Source organism: Salvelinus alpinus, chromosome 3 (assembly GCF_045679555.1).
Source record: "Salvelinus alpinus chromosome 3, SLU_Salpinus.1, whole genome shotgun sequence".
NCBI classification, from domain to species: Eukaryota; Metazoa; Chordata; class Actinopteri; order Salmoniformes; family Salmonidae; genus Salvelinus; species Salvelinus alpinus.
Window position 1 is genome coordinate 74,622,631 of NC_092088.1, and position 14,378 is coordinate 74,637,008.

Below are 14,378 nucleotides of genomic sequence, written 5' to 3' on the forward strand. Positions count from 1 at the left end.
TTATCAAAATCCAGAAAAGAGCCGTTAAATTCTACAACCATCTAAAATGAAGTGATTCCCAAACCTTCCATAACAAAGCTATCACCTAAAGAGTGATGAACCTGGAGAAGAGCCCCCTAAGCAAGCTGGTCCTGGGGCTCTGTTCAAACACAAACAGACTCCACAGAACCCCAGGACAGCAACACAATTAGACCCAACCAAATCATGATAACACAAAAAGATAATTACTTGACACATTGGAAAGAATTGACAAAAAAAACTGAGCAAACTAGAATGCTATTTGGCCCTAAACAGAGCGTATCCAATGCCTGTGACTGACCCAAACTGAAGGAAAACTGCGACTATGTACAGACTCAGTAAGCATAGCCTTGCTATTGAGAAAGGCCCTCATAGCTTGTCTTCTCTTGGGATCCAGGTCTGCCTATGTGCACACTGCTCACAAAATGAGGTGGAAACTGAGTTGCACTTCCTAACCTCCTGCCAAATGTATGTCCATATTAGAGACACATATTTCCCTCAGATTACACAGACCCACATAGAATTAGAAAAAAAATCTAATTTGATAAACTTCCATATCTATGGGTGAAATACCACAGTGTGCCATCACAGCAGCAATATTTGTGACCTGTTGTCACAAGAAAAGGGCAACCAGTGAAGAACAAACACCATTGTAAATACAACCTATATTTATGTTTATTTATTTTCCCTTTTGTACTTGAACTATTTACACAGCATTACAACACTGTATATAGACAATATTACATTTGAAATGTCTCTATTCTTTTGGAACTTTTGTGAGTGTAATGTTTACTGTTAACTTATTGTTCATTATCTATTTCACTTGCTTTGGCAATGTGAACATATGTTTCCCATGCCAATAAAACCCCTTAAATTGAATTGAAATTGAATTGAGAAATCGGGGGAGTGTGTGTGTGAGTGAGAGTGAAAGAGAGAGTGTGTGTGTGTGTGTGTGTGTGTTGCTGACTGTGGCCGGTTAGTTGATGTCCGTCTTTCTTTCTGTATGAATCTCACTAAATGTCAGACACACCACAGGCCCATGTCTCACTTCTGTATCTAGCATCAGACCAAACAGAACAGGTCTAAACAACAATAACAACTTACTTATGAATCATATTCCACGTGTGAATTTCATACCCTTTTTCATATTTGGATGAGGACATTGATTTGCAATGCTTTTCAACCATTGTTTTTGGTCAAATCTATTTGACTAAGATTCATTCACTGGCATGACTTCAGTGGTGATTAGAACTAAAATAAATTTTAAAATGATATTTATACAAAATGCTTTTACTAACATCTGTCTCTCACATTTTGAAATGTTGGCGTGAGGGACATTTCTGCTTATGTTTCAATAATATTAGAAAATAATGTTTGAGCATTTATTGGTAGTTTTTTTTCCCAAAGCAACAACAATACAAAATATATAAACAAACACATAATGGAATGTCAAGCTAAAAAAATACATATCTCTCTAGTACATCCGGGATCCATGGATGTGAAAAAGCTGGAAGACAAGCAGAGAAAAGAGAAACCATCTTTAAAGACAGATTATCATGTTCATATAACCCTTCATAGTATTGAGAAACATTTCAAACTGTGGATCAGCTTGGATTGGACAACATGGGAAACAATCTTTTCACAGAAATGTCATGTTTGATGCTGATGGTGACGATGGTGACAGTAATAGTGTGTGTCCGCTTGTTGTGGATGGAAAACAACAACAACATACGCTTGATTGATTAATTGGTGTTTGGATAAACATAAAATGCAGCAGCTCCACTTTGTGCAGTTTTCCCAAACTATGTCCCCTTTACACTTGTACAAGTAAAATGGTGTGTGTGTATGTGAACTGTAAAATACACTAATACCACTACTACACAAAAGGTCAGGGCTATTCCATGTCATTGCATTGGTAATGAGAGACCTTTAACTTCTTTGAGATAGGGGGCAGCATTTTCACATTTTAATGAAAAGCGTGCCCAGAGTAAACTGCCTGCTACTCAGGCCCAGTTGCTAATATATGCATATCATTAGTATAGTTGGATAGAAAACACGCTGAAGTTTCTAAAACTGTTTGAATGATGTCTGTGAGTATAACAGAACTCATATGGCAGGCAAAAACCTGAGAAAAATCCAACCAGGAAGTGGAAAATCTGAGGTGTGTAGTTTTTCAACTCATTGCCTATCGAATATACAGTGTCTATGGGGTCATATTGCACTTCCTAAGGCTTCCACTAGATGTCAACAGTCTTTAGAACCTTGTTTGATGCTTCTACTGTAAAGGAGGTGGGAATGGGAGCTGAATGAGTCAGAGGTCTGCCAGAGTGGCATGAGCATGAGCGTTCCTTTTTGTTTCTAAAGACAAAGGAATTATCCGGTTGAAATATTATTGAAGATTTATGTTAAAAACATCCTAAAGATTGATTCTATACATCGTTTGACATGTTTCTACGAACTGTAATGGAATTTTCTGACTTTTCATCTGGCCTGCGCGTCATGAATTTAGATTTTTGAACTAAACGCGCAAACAAAAAAAGGAGGTATTTGGACATAAATTATGGACTTTATCGAACAAAACAAACATTTATTGTGGAACTGGGATTCCCGGGAGTGCATTCTGATGAAGATCATCAAAGGTAAGTGAATATTTATAATGCTATTTCTGACTTCTGTTGACTCCACAACATGGCGGGTACCTGTATGGCTTGTTTTTGTGTCTGAGCACCGTACTCAGATTATTGCATGGTGTGCTTTTTCCGTAAAGTTTTTTTGAAATCTGACACAGCGGTTGCATTAAGGAGAAGTTTATCTAAAGTTCCATGAATAAAACTTGTATCTTTTATCAATGTTTATTCTGAGCATTTCTGTAAATTGATGTGGCTCTCTGCAAAATCACCGGATGTTTTGGAGGCAAAACATTACTGAACATAACGCGCCAATGTAAACTAACATTTTTGGATATAAATATGTACTTTATCGAACAAAACATACACGTATTGTGTAACATGAAGTCCTATGAGTGTCATCTGATGAAGATCATCAAAATTAATCACTAACCTTTATCTCTATTTCTGCTTTTTGTGACTCCTCTCTTTGGCTGGAAAAATGGCTGTGTTTTTCTGTGACTAGGTACTGACCTAACATAAGCAGATGGTGGGCTTTCGTCGTAAAGCCTTAACAAGTTTATCTTTAAAATGGTGTAAAATACTTGTATGTTTGAGGAATTTTAATTATGAGATTTCTTTTGTTTGAATTTGGTGCCCTGCACTTTCAGTGGCTGTTGTCAAGTCGATCCTGTTAAATCAAATCAAATCAAATCTTATTTGTCACATACACATGGTTAGCAGATGTTAATGCGAGTGTAGCGAAATGCTTGTGCTTCTAGTTCCGACAATGCAGTAATAACCAACAAGTAATCTAACCTAACAAATCCACAACTACTACCTTATACACACAAGTGTAAAGGTAGTACACTTGTAGTACACTGTTAACGGGATCTCAGCCGTAAGAAGTTTTAAAGCAGGCTAGACTAGCTTAGGGGTTTGTTTGGATATTTATTATTTATTTCCTTGGGTCCAGCTCAGACCCTTTTTCCCACACCCCATTACCGTGTGTTTAAAATAAACCTGAAGTGTTTGACGGTAGATTTAAGTTGTCTGTGGTTTTTTAGTTCTCACTTACTTTTTCACTGGGTTGATTTGCATGAGATATGTTACGGGTCTCGTTTCCATCCCCCCTAGACTGCAGGGCCAAAGAGGTTCGTAACAGGCAATTAGGGCATTGTTCATGTGAGAGGCAACCCATCTTCCTAGGGAGACTAGCTCATCATCAGAACAGCTGGGTTATGCCGCTGATCAGATCATGTCCCAGGCAGGACGCAAAGGCCCCAGAGCAATATCAAGCTCTCTGGCATCACAATTAGTATTTCAAACAAATAGAAGCCAACTTTTTTTGACGGGGAGCAAAAGTTCAAGGCCTGCTTTTTTTCTCTACATATTGTAAAAATCTTTTAAAAAATAAGTCCATCCAGTTACAGTCCATCCTTGGCCTTTGATTACTGTGTTGAGTTTGGGGTAAGGGAATGCCATGCTGTGAAATAGCCCTGGATCCCTTTTGATCACACGGTCTACTACCGCTACTCGCCACCACCAGCCAACAACACTAGCATGGATCCTCACCCATTCACGTCCTTGGAACATTGACACAAGACTGTCATTCCCTTTTGCACTCATTCAGGGTGGTATTTCTCTCTCCTCCCTCCTCCTCCTGCACCTCTGAAGCCTTCCCTCGAATAAAATGTGGAGAATAAAAAACAACAAAAAATAATGAACAGATTGATGAGTATCATGGAGAGAGAGAGAGAACATATGGATGATAGAGTGAATGTGCTTGTGAATTACATTTGGGAGATGTGTGTGTGACATTTGGAGTGTTGCCTCCCGAGTGGCGCAGTGGTCTAAGGCTGTGCCACTAGAGATCCTGGTTCGAGTCCAGGCTCTGTCGCAGCCGGGCCACGACCGGGAGACCCATGGGGCGGTGCACAATTGGCCCAGCGTCGTCCGGGTTAGGGGAGGGTTTGGCGGCAGGGATGTCCTTGTCCCATCACGTGTTAGCAACTCCTGTGGCGGGCCGGGAGCAGTGCACGCTGACACGGTCGCCAGGTGTGTTTCCTCCGACACATTGGTGCGGCTGGTTTCCGGGTTAAGCAGGCATTGTGTCAAGAAGGAGTGCGGCTTAGCTGGGTTGTGTTTCGGAGGATGCACGGCTCTCGACCTTCACCTCTCCCGAGTCCATATGGGAGTTGCCGCGATGAGACAAGACTAACTACCAATTGGATACCACGAAATTGGGGAGAAAAGGGGTAAAAAATAAAATTTAAATGGACATTTGGCATGTTTGAGTGGAGAATGTCGAGACTAAGATCAAAGGATGCTGAGATCATCTTGGATGAGGAGAAATGTCACACAGGTACAGATCCATATCCTGCTACTTCAGACCTTGGTGGAAGTGAATGATGGTGATAGGTGAATGGTGTACAATGTAGAAGTATATCCATCTGACGCATGTGTACCCGTGTGTGTTTCCTGTGTGTCAGTCTCACCTTGGTCTTGTGGCTCTGTTCGGTGCCCAGGCCTGAGCCAGGTGTGTGTAGCTCCTTGGACACCACACACAGAAACTCTGCCTGGTCCTCTGTCCCATAGCTGTACGACGAACCAATGTTCACCATCTACCACACGCACAGAGAGAGAAGAGAAAGAGCGAGTGAGTCACACACACACACGGAGAGAGGAGAGAGAGAGCGAGATGGCCCCATATCACAGCAGGTAAGCCCATGGATGCTCATGCAGAGAGCAGGGACAGATGAGGACAGCTTAGCAGCACTAAAACTACAGGTTGTGAGACTGAACTGTACACCCTGTCACAGTGACGGCAATGTTTAGCATTACAGCATCACTCAATACTCTTTACTAAACTGTCAATGTGACAACATATGGTAGCTTCTATTGGAACTTCCTTAGCTCCGCATCCTTTTTGCATCTCCTTCCCCTTATGATCACTGGTCTGTGTTTGCAACACAACATGTCTGTTTAGATCAGTCTTCTTCTGAGGGGAAGGAAATGTGAAAAGGAGGCTGTCTTTGTGAGCAGATTAGGACTGGGCCTTGGTCTCTGATTAGTCTTCCTCTGAGGCTCTGATTGGGTAACAGAGAGCAGGAAAGGAGTTGATTGGTTGGGAGGGTGGTAGAGGAGCAGCGAGTCCAACCCACAGTCCAGAGCAGTCCAGTGCGGGGCTTTCTGCAGGCGCGTACGCTGACCTGCTCAAACTTCCAGCCGTCCGACATGGTGGAAACCATCTGAGTCAGCTCCTCCTCCTGGCACTGCAACACCCGGTACACATGTTTAGGAGGCACCTGCTGATAGACGGAGAGAGTAAGACAGAGTAGTCAAAAGTTGGAGAAGGTGATAGGTGTTTGTAAGGAAATGTTTCTAAGGAAAGGAAGGAAAAGGCAGAGAGAAAGAGGATAGGGAGAGCGAGAGGGGTGGTGGGTGAAAAGGAGGGGGTAGAGGGAGGCAGTGTTTGTGTAGCCAAGGGGCAGTAAACTGTATAACACAGAGAGAGGAAGATAGAGAGATACATAACAGAAATACTAAAGAGGAGACATCATGTAGACAGGACAGAGGGGATGGGTGGAATATACTAGAAAATACAGAGGGAAACATGGCAGAACTTTCTGCACAAAGCACTGGGTGCGAGTCTGTTGTTTTAACCTGTAGCCACCTTGTATTTGTGTATATCTCGGCCACTTATGTACAGTGTGTGTGTTTGACCTGTGTGACTTTACAGTCCCGCTCCAGGATCCGCTCCTTGATCAGTTTGATCAGAGGAGTGATGTTGTAGAACTCAGCCTCCTCCAACACACCTGGGAGAGAGAACACACATACACACACAGAGAGAGAGAAATCAGAACCATGGACAACCAAATCATACATATCTTATGTTGATTGGACTAAATTGTTTTTGGTATCTTTTAGTTGTCACTGCCAGGTCGCAGTTGTAAATGACAACTTGTTCTCAACTAGCCTACCTGGTTAAATAAAGGTGAAATATATCTATATTTTTAAAACTGTCTTAGACTAAGCATAGGTTATTAGATGATGTTGAAATGTTTGCGACTTGGGTAACTTATGTAATTCTAAATCAATAGTTGTTTAGTAGTCCGAAAATGTCGGAAACATTAACTTGCTTGACCATGCTGTAGGTCATATAACTTTTTGTTCCATGCAATATGCTTTGTGGACATTTGTGGACGTGGACGTTGTGGTTGAATTTATTCTGCCACTGTATCTTCTTATTGTCTCGGCCTTAGACCTATATATCACGGTGTCAAGGAATATGAACTAACAGGTTATAGAGAAAGCAACTCAATTATCACAACACATAGGTTGAAGTATGGCTTTTTTTCTGGCTTCCCCAGTGATTTTACCCACGCACCACTGCTGCATGCTTATTGCTAGTCTTACAATGCATTAAAAATGGCATCATAACACATTATGTAGTACATGTCAAAAAATACCAAACGTAATCCAGTACCTTCTTCAGCCAACTCCTTGTTGTAGACTAGTTTGCCGTGTCGCAGGTAGTTGAGGATGGGGCCAAAGTAGGTGGGGTCTCTGTCTATCACATAGGCCCCTGTCTCATCCTACAGTAGAGGAGAGAACCATAGGAATTACTAGTATGAATAGGAGATCAATATTAAGTGCTATTCTATTGCGCTATTCTAGTCTATTGGGTTTTGGTCAATATGTAGGGTTGAAACCCCCTTGCGTTTACCTGTTATACACTAACAGCAAAAGTCCTCTTTTGTTGAGAAGGACGATAATTAGTGATTGAGTCTCTCTTACAGCCTAGGGATGGGGGGGTAGAGAGAGCTAGGGGCTAAGAATGAAGAGAGAGTAGCACAGAGACATGGAGAGAAGGGAGAGAGAGAGTTGGAGAGAGAGCCTGTTACATTCACATGGCTTGGCCCTTTCTTGGCTGATGGCCTGCCAGTGCCTTTACAGCATCTCCATAGAGTGCTCCCTTCCTGCTGATTACTCAACCAGCCCCAGGCATCCATCCTCAAACACAGACACTAGAGAGAGATGAGAGAGAGGCCAAGGAGTTTTAAAAAAGGAGACTGGCAGAGAGGGATTGAGGAACAGGAACAGAGTGGAGCGAGCTAGCAGAAGAGCAGAAAGAGAGAAGTAAACTATATATACAAAAGTCTGTGGACGCCCCTTCAAATTAATGGATTCGGCTATTTCAGCCACACATGTTGATGACAGGTGAATAAAATTGAGCATACAGCCATGCAATCTCCATAAACAAACATTGGCAGTAGAATGGCCTTACTAAAGAGCTCAGTGACTTTCAACGTGGCATCGTCATAGGATGCCACCTTTCCAACAAGTCAGTTAGTCAAATTTCTGCCCTGCTTGAGCTGCCCCAGTCAACTGTAAGTCCTGTTATTGTGAAGTGGAAACATCTAGGAGCAACAACGTCTTAGCCCCGAAGTGGTAGGCCACACAAGCTCACAGAATGGGACTGCGAAGTGTTGAAGCACATAAAAATCGTCTGTCCTTGGTTGCAACACTCACTACCGAGTTCCAAACTGCCTCTAGAAGCAATGTCAGCACAATAACTTTTAATCTGGAGCTGCATGAAATAGGTTTCCATGGCTGAGCACACAAGCCTAAGATCACCATGCGCAATGCCAAGCGTCGGCTGGAGTGGTGTAAAGCTCGCCGCCATTGGACTCTGGAGCAGTGGAAACGTGTTCTCTGGAGTGATTAATCACGCATCTGGCAGTCCGACGGACAAATTTGAGCTTGTCGGATGCCAGGAGAACGCTACCTGCCCTAATGCATAGTGCAAACTGTAAAGTTTGGTGGAGGAGGAATATTGGTCTGGGGCTGTTTTTCATGATTCAAGCTAGACCCCTTAGTTCCAGTGAAGGGAAATCTTAACGCTACAGCATACAATGACATTCTAGACAATTCTGTACTTCCATCTTTGTGGCAATAGTTTGGGGAAGGCCCTTTCCTCATTCCTTAAAGAATGAGAGCCTGCAGATCAGATCAGAATGAGAGAGAGGGCGCAAGAGTGAGATGGGCCGGAGGGATGGAGGGTAAGTGAGGCACTCAGCTGAATGAAGATGAGTCTTGGGAGCCAGGCAGAGAAAAGGAGAATGGACTGTTGACGAGAGCTGGCAGACACTGGAGAAAGGAGGAGCGAGAGGGAGATAAAGGGGAGATAGACAAGAGCAGAGGTAGAGGTGCTGGGGAAAAGGGGGCTGGGCAGGGAGAGACAACCCAGAGCAACTGCAGTTGAGGACAGACAGACAGACATCTCCTCATTGGACATGACAGTATGTATTTTTTAATATTATTTTTAATGTATTCTTTATTTAACTAGACAAGTCAGTAAAGAACAAATTCTTATTTACAATGACGGCCTACCCCGGCAAAGCCCGGACGACACTGGGACAATTGTGCGCCACCCTATGGGACTCCCAATCACGGCCGGAAGTGATGCAGCCTGGATTCGAACCAGGGACTGCAGTGACACCTCCTGCATTGAGATGCAGTGCCTTAGACCGGTGTTGTCATGTATGATGACAACACCAGAATATCTCAGTACCATTGCTATGAGTGAAACATGAACGCACAGGCACACAGCGAGGGTGAAGATGAAAAATGATCTACTCTCTCTCTCTGTATTTCCTGTCCTATTTGTTCAGCCACACCGCCACCGGTCGGCCAATTAAACAGCCGTCACGGAAAAGTCAACCCTCACCTGGTGTGTTAATCGTTTACCCGGCGTTTTCCCAAGGAACTACACAGTTTGCCTAGCCTAGTTCCAGGTCCCTATGGGGGCCTCACTGGGTCCCACAGGAAATACCTGTTAGGAAAACAGGGGTGTTTGTCTCAACACAGAGACAGACACACATATAATCATTTGACTTATTCTAAGGAGAAAACAATAACTGACACCAGAGTGAGAGAGGAAGGAGAGGAGGAGTGAGACTCATGGACACTAGTGCACTAATCAAATCAAGCTATAATTATATAGCTTGCACTTCACAGGAAAAAATAGAAATAAACAGAAACATTTACTACACAACAAACATAAGAGGATAAAAAAAAGTAGAACAATACAAACTGAAAGACTAAAAAGCACCCTAAGGAAAAGCAAAGCTAAAAAGGTGTGTTTTAAGATCACAGTTTGAGCCCCCCTCAGTTTCTCTGGCAGGCTATTCCAGAGGCTGGGGGCATCATAACTAAAGGCTGCCTCTCCATGCCTCTTGGTCCTAGGCTTTGGGATAGTTAAAAGGCCAGTTCCAGAGGACCTGAGGGACCTACTGGGTACATAACTTAAAAGCATGTCTGACATGTATTGGGGTGCACAATCATGGATTGATTTAAAAACCAATAGAAGAATCTTAAAATGAATTCTAAAACTCACAGGCAGCCAGTGCAGAGACTTTAAAGCCAGTGTAATGTGTGCTCTCCGTCTGGTCTTGGTCACTACCCGTGCTGCAGCATTTTGTAGGTTTTGCAGTTGACCAATGGCTTTCTTGGGTAGACCAGACAGGAGAGAATTACAGTAGTCAAACCTGCTTGTAATAAAAGCATGGATGAGCTTCTTTGTATCAGCCTGAGATAGAAACGGCCACATCTTGGAAATGTTCCTCAGGTGGTAAAAAGCTATTTTGGTCAGAATCTAAAATGAAGGGTAACAAACTTAACCGGACCCAAAATGGAACCTGGTGGAACACCACATGTGATATGGATTTTCTCTGAGTTATGTTCACCAAGGGTGACAAAAACACTCTTGACCAGTTAAATAGCTCCTAAACCAATTTAGAACTGGATCAGAGAGGCTAACCCACTACTTCAGTCTGTTCAGAAGGACATCGTGGCCAAAAGCATAAATCCAAGAGTACAAGGACAGAGAGCTGTTTGGTATCTGTTGGCTCTAAGCTCATTTACCATTTTAACTAAGGCTTTCCCTGTGCTGTTGTGGGCATGAAAACCAGATTGGAATTCTTCTAAAATACAGTTGGCACTTTAAAAAAATAATTTAGCTGTTTGAAAACCAATTTCCACTGAGTTTTACTTAAGAATGGAAGGTTGGAGATTGTCTGAAAATTGCTAATAGCTGAAGAATCTAGATTACTCTTCTTCAGAAGGTGTTTCACCATAGCAGTTTTTACTGCAGTGGGGAAAGTGCCTATGAACAGGAAGTGATTTACTATAGCTTGCACTGTTTTAAAGAAGGTGGTGGGGATAGGATTGAGAAGGCAGGTACAAAGGCTTAGGTTGTGATATCACTTTCCTGAGCATGTCTGTGTCAACCAGGGAAAATAAATCCATAGTGCCTTTGCGTGGTAGGCTAGGGCACATATCAAACTTCTCATCAGGTCTTGCTTGACTCATATCCAGCCTAATGTCTGAAATAAACGAACCACATATAGATGTGGAGGAGAGCAGGATTGATCAGGCCATCAATGGTCAAGAAGAGCACTCAAATTGATCTGATTATTAGTGATCAAGTTAGAAAAATAAAAGGTCACACAGACGATGCGCCTCATCTATTCATTGTGGCCACTGGTGCAGGAGCCAATCAACTGACAGTACAACACTGGGTTATGTATGTGGCCAAGGGACGAGACCATCTGTAATCATAGGCTACAAAAAGACAGACAGTCACTCTGAAATTAATCATATTATATAGCCCTACTGCGTTAGTGATGTACGGTATTTCATGAACAGATCAGTCACATGTTGACAACCTACAGTGCCTTCAGAAAGTATTCATACGTTTTGACTTATTCCACATACAGCTGGAATTCAAAATGGATTAAAAAAAGTTTTACAAATCTCACCCATCTACACACAATACCTCATAATGACAAAGTAAAAAGGTTTTTAGAAAGGTTTGCAAATGTATTGAAAATTAAATAGAGAAATCTAATTTACATAAGTAGTCACACCCGAGTAAATACATGTTAGAGTCAACTTTGGCTGCTATTACAGCTGCGAGTCTTTCTGGGTAAATCTCTAAGAGTTTTGCACACCTGGATTGTACAATATTTGCAATAATAGCTCTGTCAAGTTGGTTGTTAATCATTGCTAGACAGCCATTTTCAAGTCTTGCCATAGATTTTCAATACGACTTAAGTGGAAACCGTAGCTATGCCACTCAGGAACATTCAATGTCGTCTTGGTAAGCAACTCCAGTGTATATTTGGCCTTGTGTTTTAGGTTATTGTCTTGCTGAAAGGTGAATTTGTCTCGCAGTGTATATTTGAAGAGTGGTACTCAGTGATGTGTTATGTTGGATTTGCCCCAAACATAACACTTTGTATTCAGGACATAAAGTTCATTTCTTTGCCACATTTTTTGCAGTTTACTTTAGTGCCATATTGCAAACAGGATGCATGCTTTGGAATATTTGTATTCTGTACAGGTTTCCTTCTTTTGTCATTGAGGTTACCGGTAGTATTGTGGAGTAACTACAATGTTGTTGATCTATCCCCTAGTTTTCTCCTATCAGCCATTAAACTCTAAATGTTTTAAAGTCATCATTGGCCTCATGGTGAAATCCCGAGCAGTTGCATGTTTGTAGTGACTGGGTGTGTTAATACGCCATCCAAAGTGTAATTAACAACTTCACCATGCTCAAAGGGATATTCAATGTTACCCATCTACCAATAGGTAGATTGAAAGGTTGCAAGACCGAAAGTTGCAAGATCGAATCCCCGAGCTGACAAAGTACAAATCTGTTGTTCTGCCCCTGAACAAGGCAGTTAACCCACTGTTTCTAGACGTCATTGAAAATAAGAATTTGTTCTTAACTGACTTGCCTAGTCAAATAAAGGTAAAATAAATAAAAAGGTGCCCTACTTTACGAGGCATTGGAAGACCTCCTTGGTCTTTGTGGTTGAATCTGTGTTTGAAATTCACTGCTGGACTGAGGGACCTACAGATAATTGTTGTGTGGGGTACAGAGATTTGGTATTCAAAATAATGTTAAACACTATTATTGCACACAATGTATGTGACTTGTTAAGCACATTTTTACTAAAGACATTTCAGCTTTTCATTTAATTAATTTGTAAACATTTCTAAAAACATAATTCCACTTTGACATTATGGTGTATTCTGTATAGGCCAGTGACACAAAATCTACATTCAATGCAATTTGAATTTAGGCTGTAACATAACAACATGTGGAAAAAGTCAAGAGGTGTGAATACTTTCTGAAGGCACTGTATACCTGTAGATTTTTTTTAATACTACGCCACCACCCCTCTAGTCTCGAAAATCCGACCCTAGGTAACAGGTGTTCGAGCATAGACACGCTACACAGGCCTGAATGAGGCAGCATTTGCACATCCACCTGACCCACTTGTCATTGCAGTACCAGAGCCATATCCGGTGGGGGTACCATTCACTCATTCCTCTTGCCTTATCAGATTCGGATGTCATCTTGATCAAAGCGAAGACAAGCGCTTGATCAATTCTCTTCTTACCGTGTCCGAATGCAAGTCCTGTTGTTGACAGAGCCGATAGAGAAAGGAAGTCTGTTCTTTGAGTAGGGTATGCCGCGTTGTGAGGAATACGGTACCGCCGATGTTCAAACGGACCCATTTCCCGTTATTTCCCACTGTTGTATTGACTCCACAACCGTTCCCGATGCTGTGCGTTTCCGTCCCACTTGATTCGGTAGCGCTCGAGGTGGTCGTATTCTCGCTTACCTCGCCGTCTTTATTGTTATTGTTGTTGTTGTTATTATTATTGTAGCCCTGAGGTATCGGTAACGAGCCGACTGCTGATACAGCCTGCGGCACCGATTTCCTTTTTTCCTCCGTTGCCATTAGGAAAAATAGCAATGGATGCAATAGCGTGCGTGCGTACCCACCGCCGTTAAGGTTCCTCTCTTTCAAACGGTGTACCTCGTTGTCTCGAGCTCCGCCCAACGATTTTTATATATACACACAGAGATTACCAACAGAGGACGCTGTTTTGAAGCCAAGGCACCTTCATTTTTGTACTCCTTCACAGAGCCCCACAGTGGAGGTGTCATAACACCCATAAAACCTATCGATCAAACAGGGAAATGGTTCCAATCGTTTTTCCACCATTCATTGTTCCCATAGGGGATTTTAGAAACACTTAAAACAAGGGATGAGTTTCGTGTAGGCTTACCCTGGCGTGACGTTTCGATAACGATGTAAATCTCTCTGGCAAGGTGACTTTTATCAATATATTTGGCTCTATTTACTCTCAGATTCAAAATGCTAATTAGTATCAAAGTAAGACATCATGCAAAACTACAAATCCCTGCAAGCTCCTGCACATCATCTCTAGCTGACACCTTTGCTAACAGGTATTGTGTCAATTAAAAACTTGCACAAGACAGTTCACAGAATTGTCCATTTAAATAAATGTAGACAATTTATTCATTACTACATTTAGCTAATATTAGATATTTAATCCAGAGATTATTACCTTTGCCTCGATTCGGCAGTCTCGTCCAGATCATCATGTCATTTGTAGTTCTTTATGATAGCTACATTAGTAGTTAATTAGCATTTCATTTTTGGGGGGTAAATACAGGCGATTATATTGATAAAAGTCACCTTGTCCTAGAGAGATTTACATGGCTATCAAAAACGTCACACCAGGATAAGCCTACAAGAAACACAGCCCCTATTTGAAGTTTTTCTAAAATCCCCTATGGAAAAAATGAATGTTGGAAAAAACGCTAGGTTTTATGGGTATTATGACTCATACTGTAGTACTCTATGG

At 42.0% G+C, this 14,378-nt stretch overlaps 1 protein-coding gene across 15 annotated transcripts; it reads right to left on the reverse strand.

Moving 5' to 3' along the window:
* Positions 1-1,386: 1,386 nt before the first annotated feature.
* LOC139571319 (BTB/POZ domain-containing protein KCTD5-like) lies at positions 1,387-13,574 on the reverse strand. Of its 15 annotated transcripts, none has more exons than XR_011674272.1 (8): positions 13,100-13,573; positions 7,114-7,222; positions 6,351-6,442; positions 5,789-5,932; positions 5,123-5,248; positions 4,200-4,302; positions 3,703-3,762; positions 1,387-1,525 (listed from the first exon to the last, which is right to left on the reverse strand). XR_011674272.1 is itself a non-coding variant. In XM_071394083.1 (7 exons), exons 1-7 carry the CDS (start codon positions 13,442-13,444, stop codon positions 1,493-1,495), a joined length of 861 nt encoding a protein of 286 aa, XP_071250184.1. In that variant the 5' UTR covers positions 13,445-13,574; the 3' UTR covers positions 1,387-1,492. The 15 variants fall into 15 exon arrangements, 12 of the variants coding, with proteins under 12 accessions (XP_071250184.1, XP_071250180.1, XP_071250183.1 ...); XR_011674271.1 differs by having other exon boundaries at positions 5,789-5,935; XR_011674273.1 differs by having other exon boundaries at positions 5,837-5,932; positions 13,100-13,572.
* Positions 13,575-14,378: the final 804 nt, after the last annotated feature.

Bases quoted from the DNA above. Each gene is read 5' to 3' on its own strand.
- LOC139571319 (XM_071394078.1), bottom strand. From the start codon at position 13,444: ATGGCAACGGAGGAAAAAAGGAAATCGGTGCCGCAGGCTGTATCAGCA. The intron at 7,223-13,099 runs GTAAGAAGAGAA...CCTCTACTGTAG, and splicing joins AGGACTTGCATTCGGACACG to GATGAGACAGGGGCCTATGT. The intron at 6,443-7,113 runs GTACTGGATTAC...TCTCTCTCCCAG, and splicing joins CAAGGAGTTGGCTGAAGAAG to GTGTGTTGGAGGAGGCTGAG.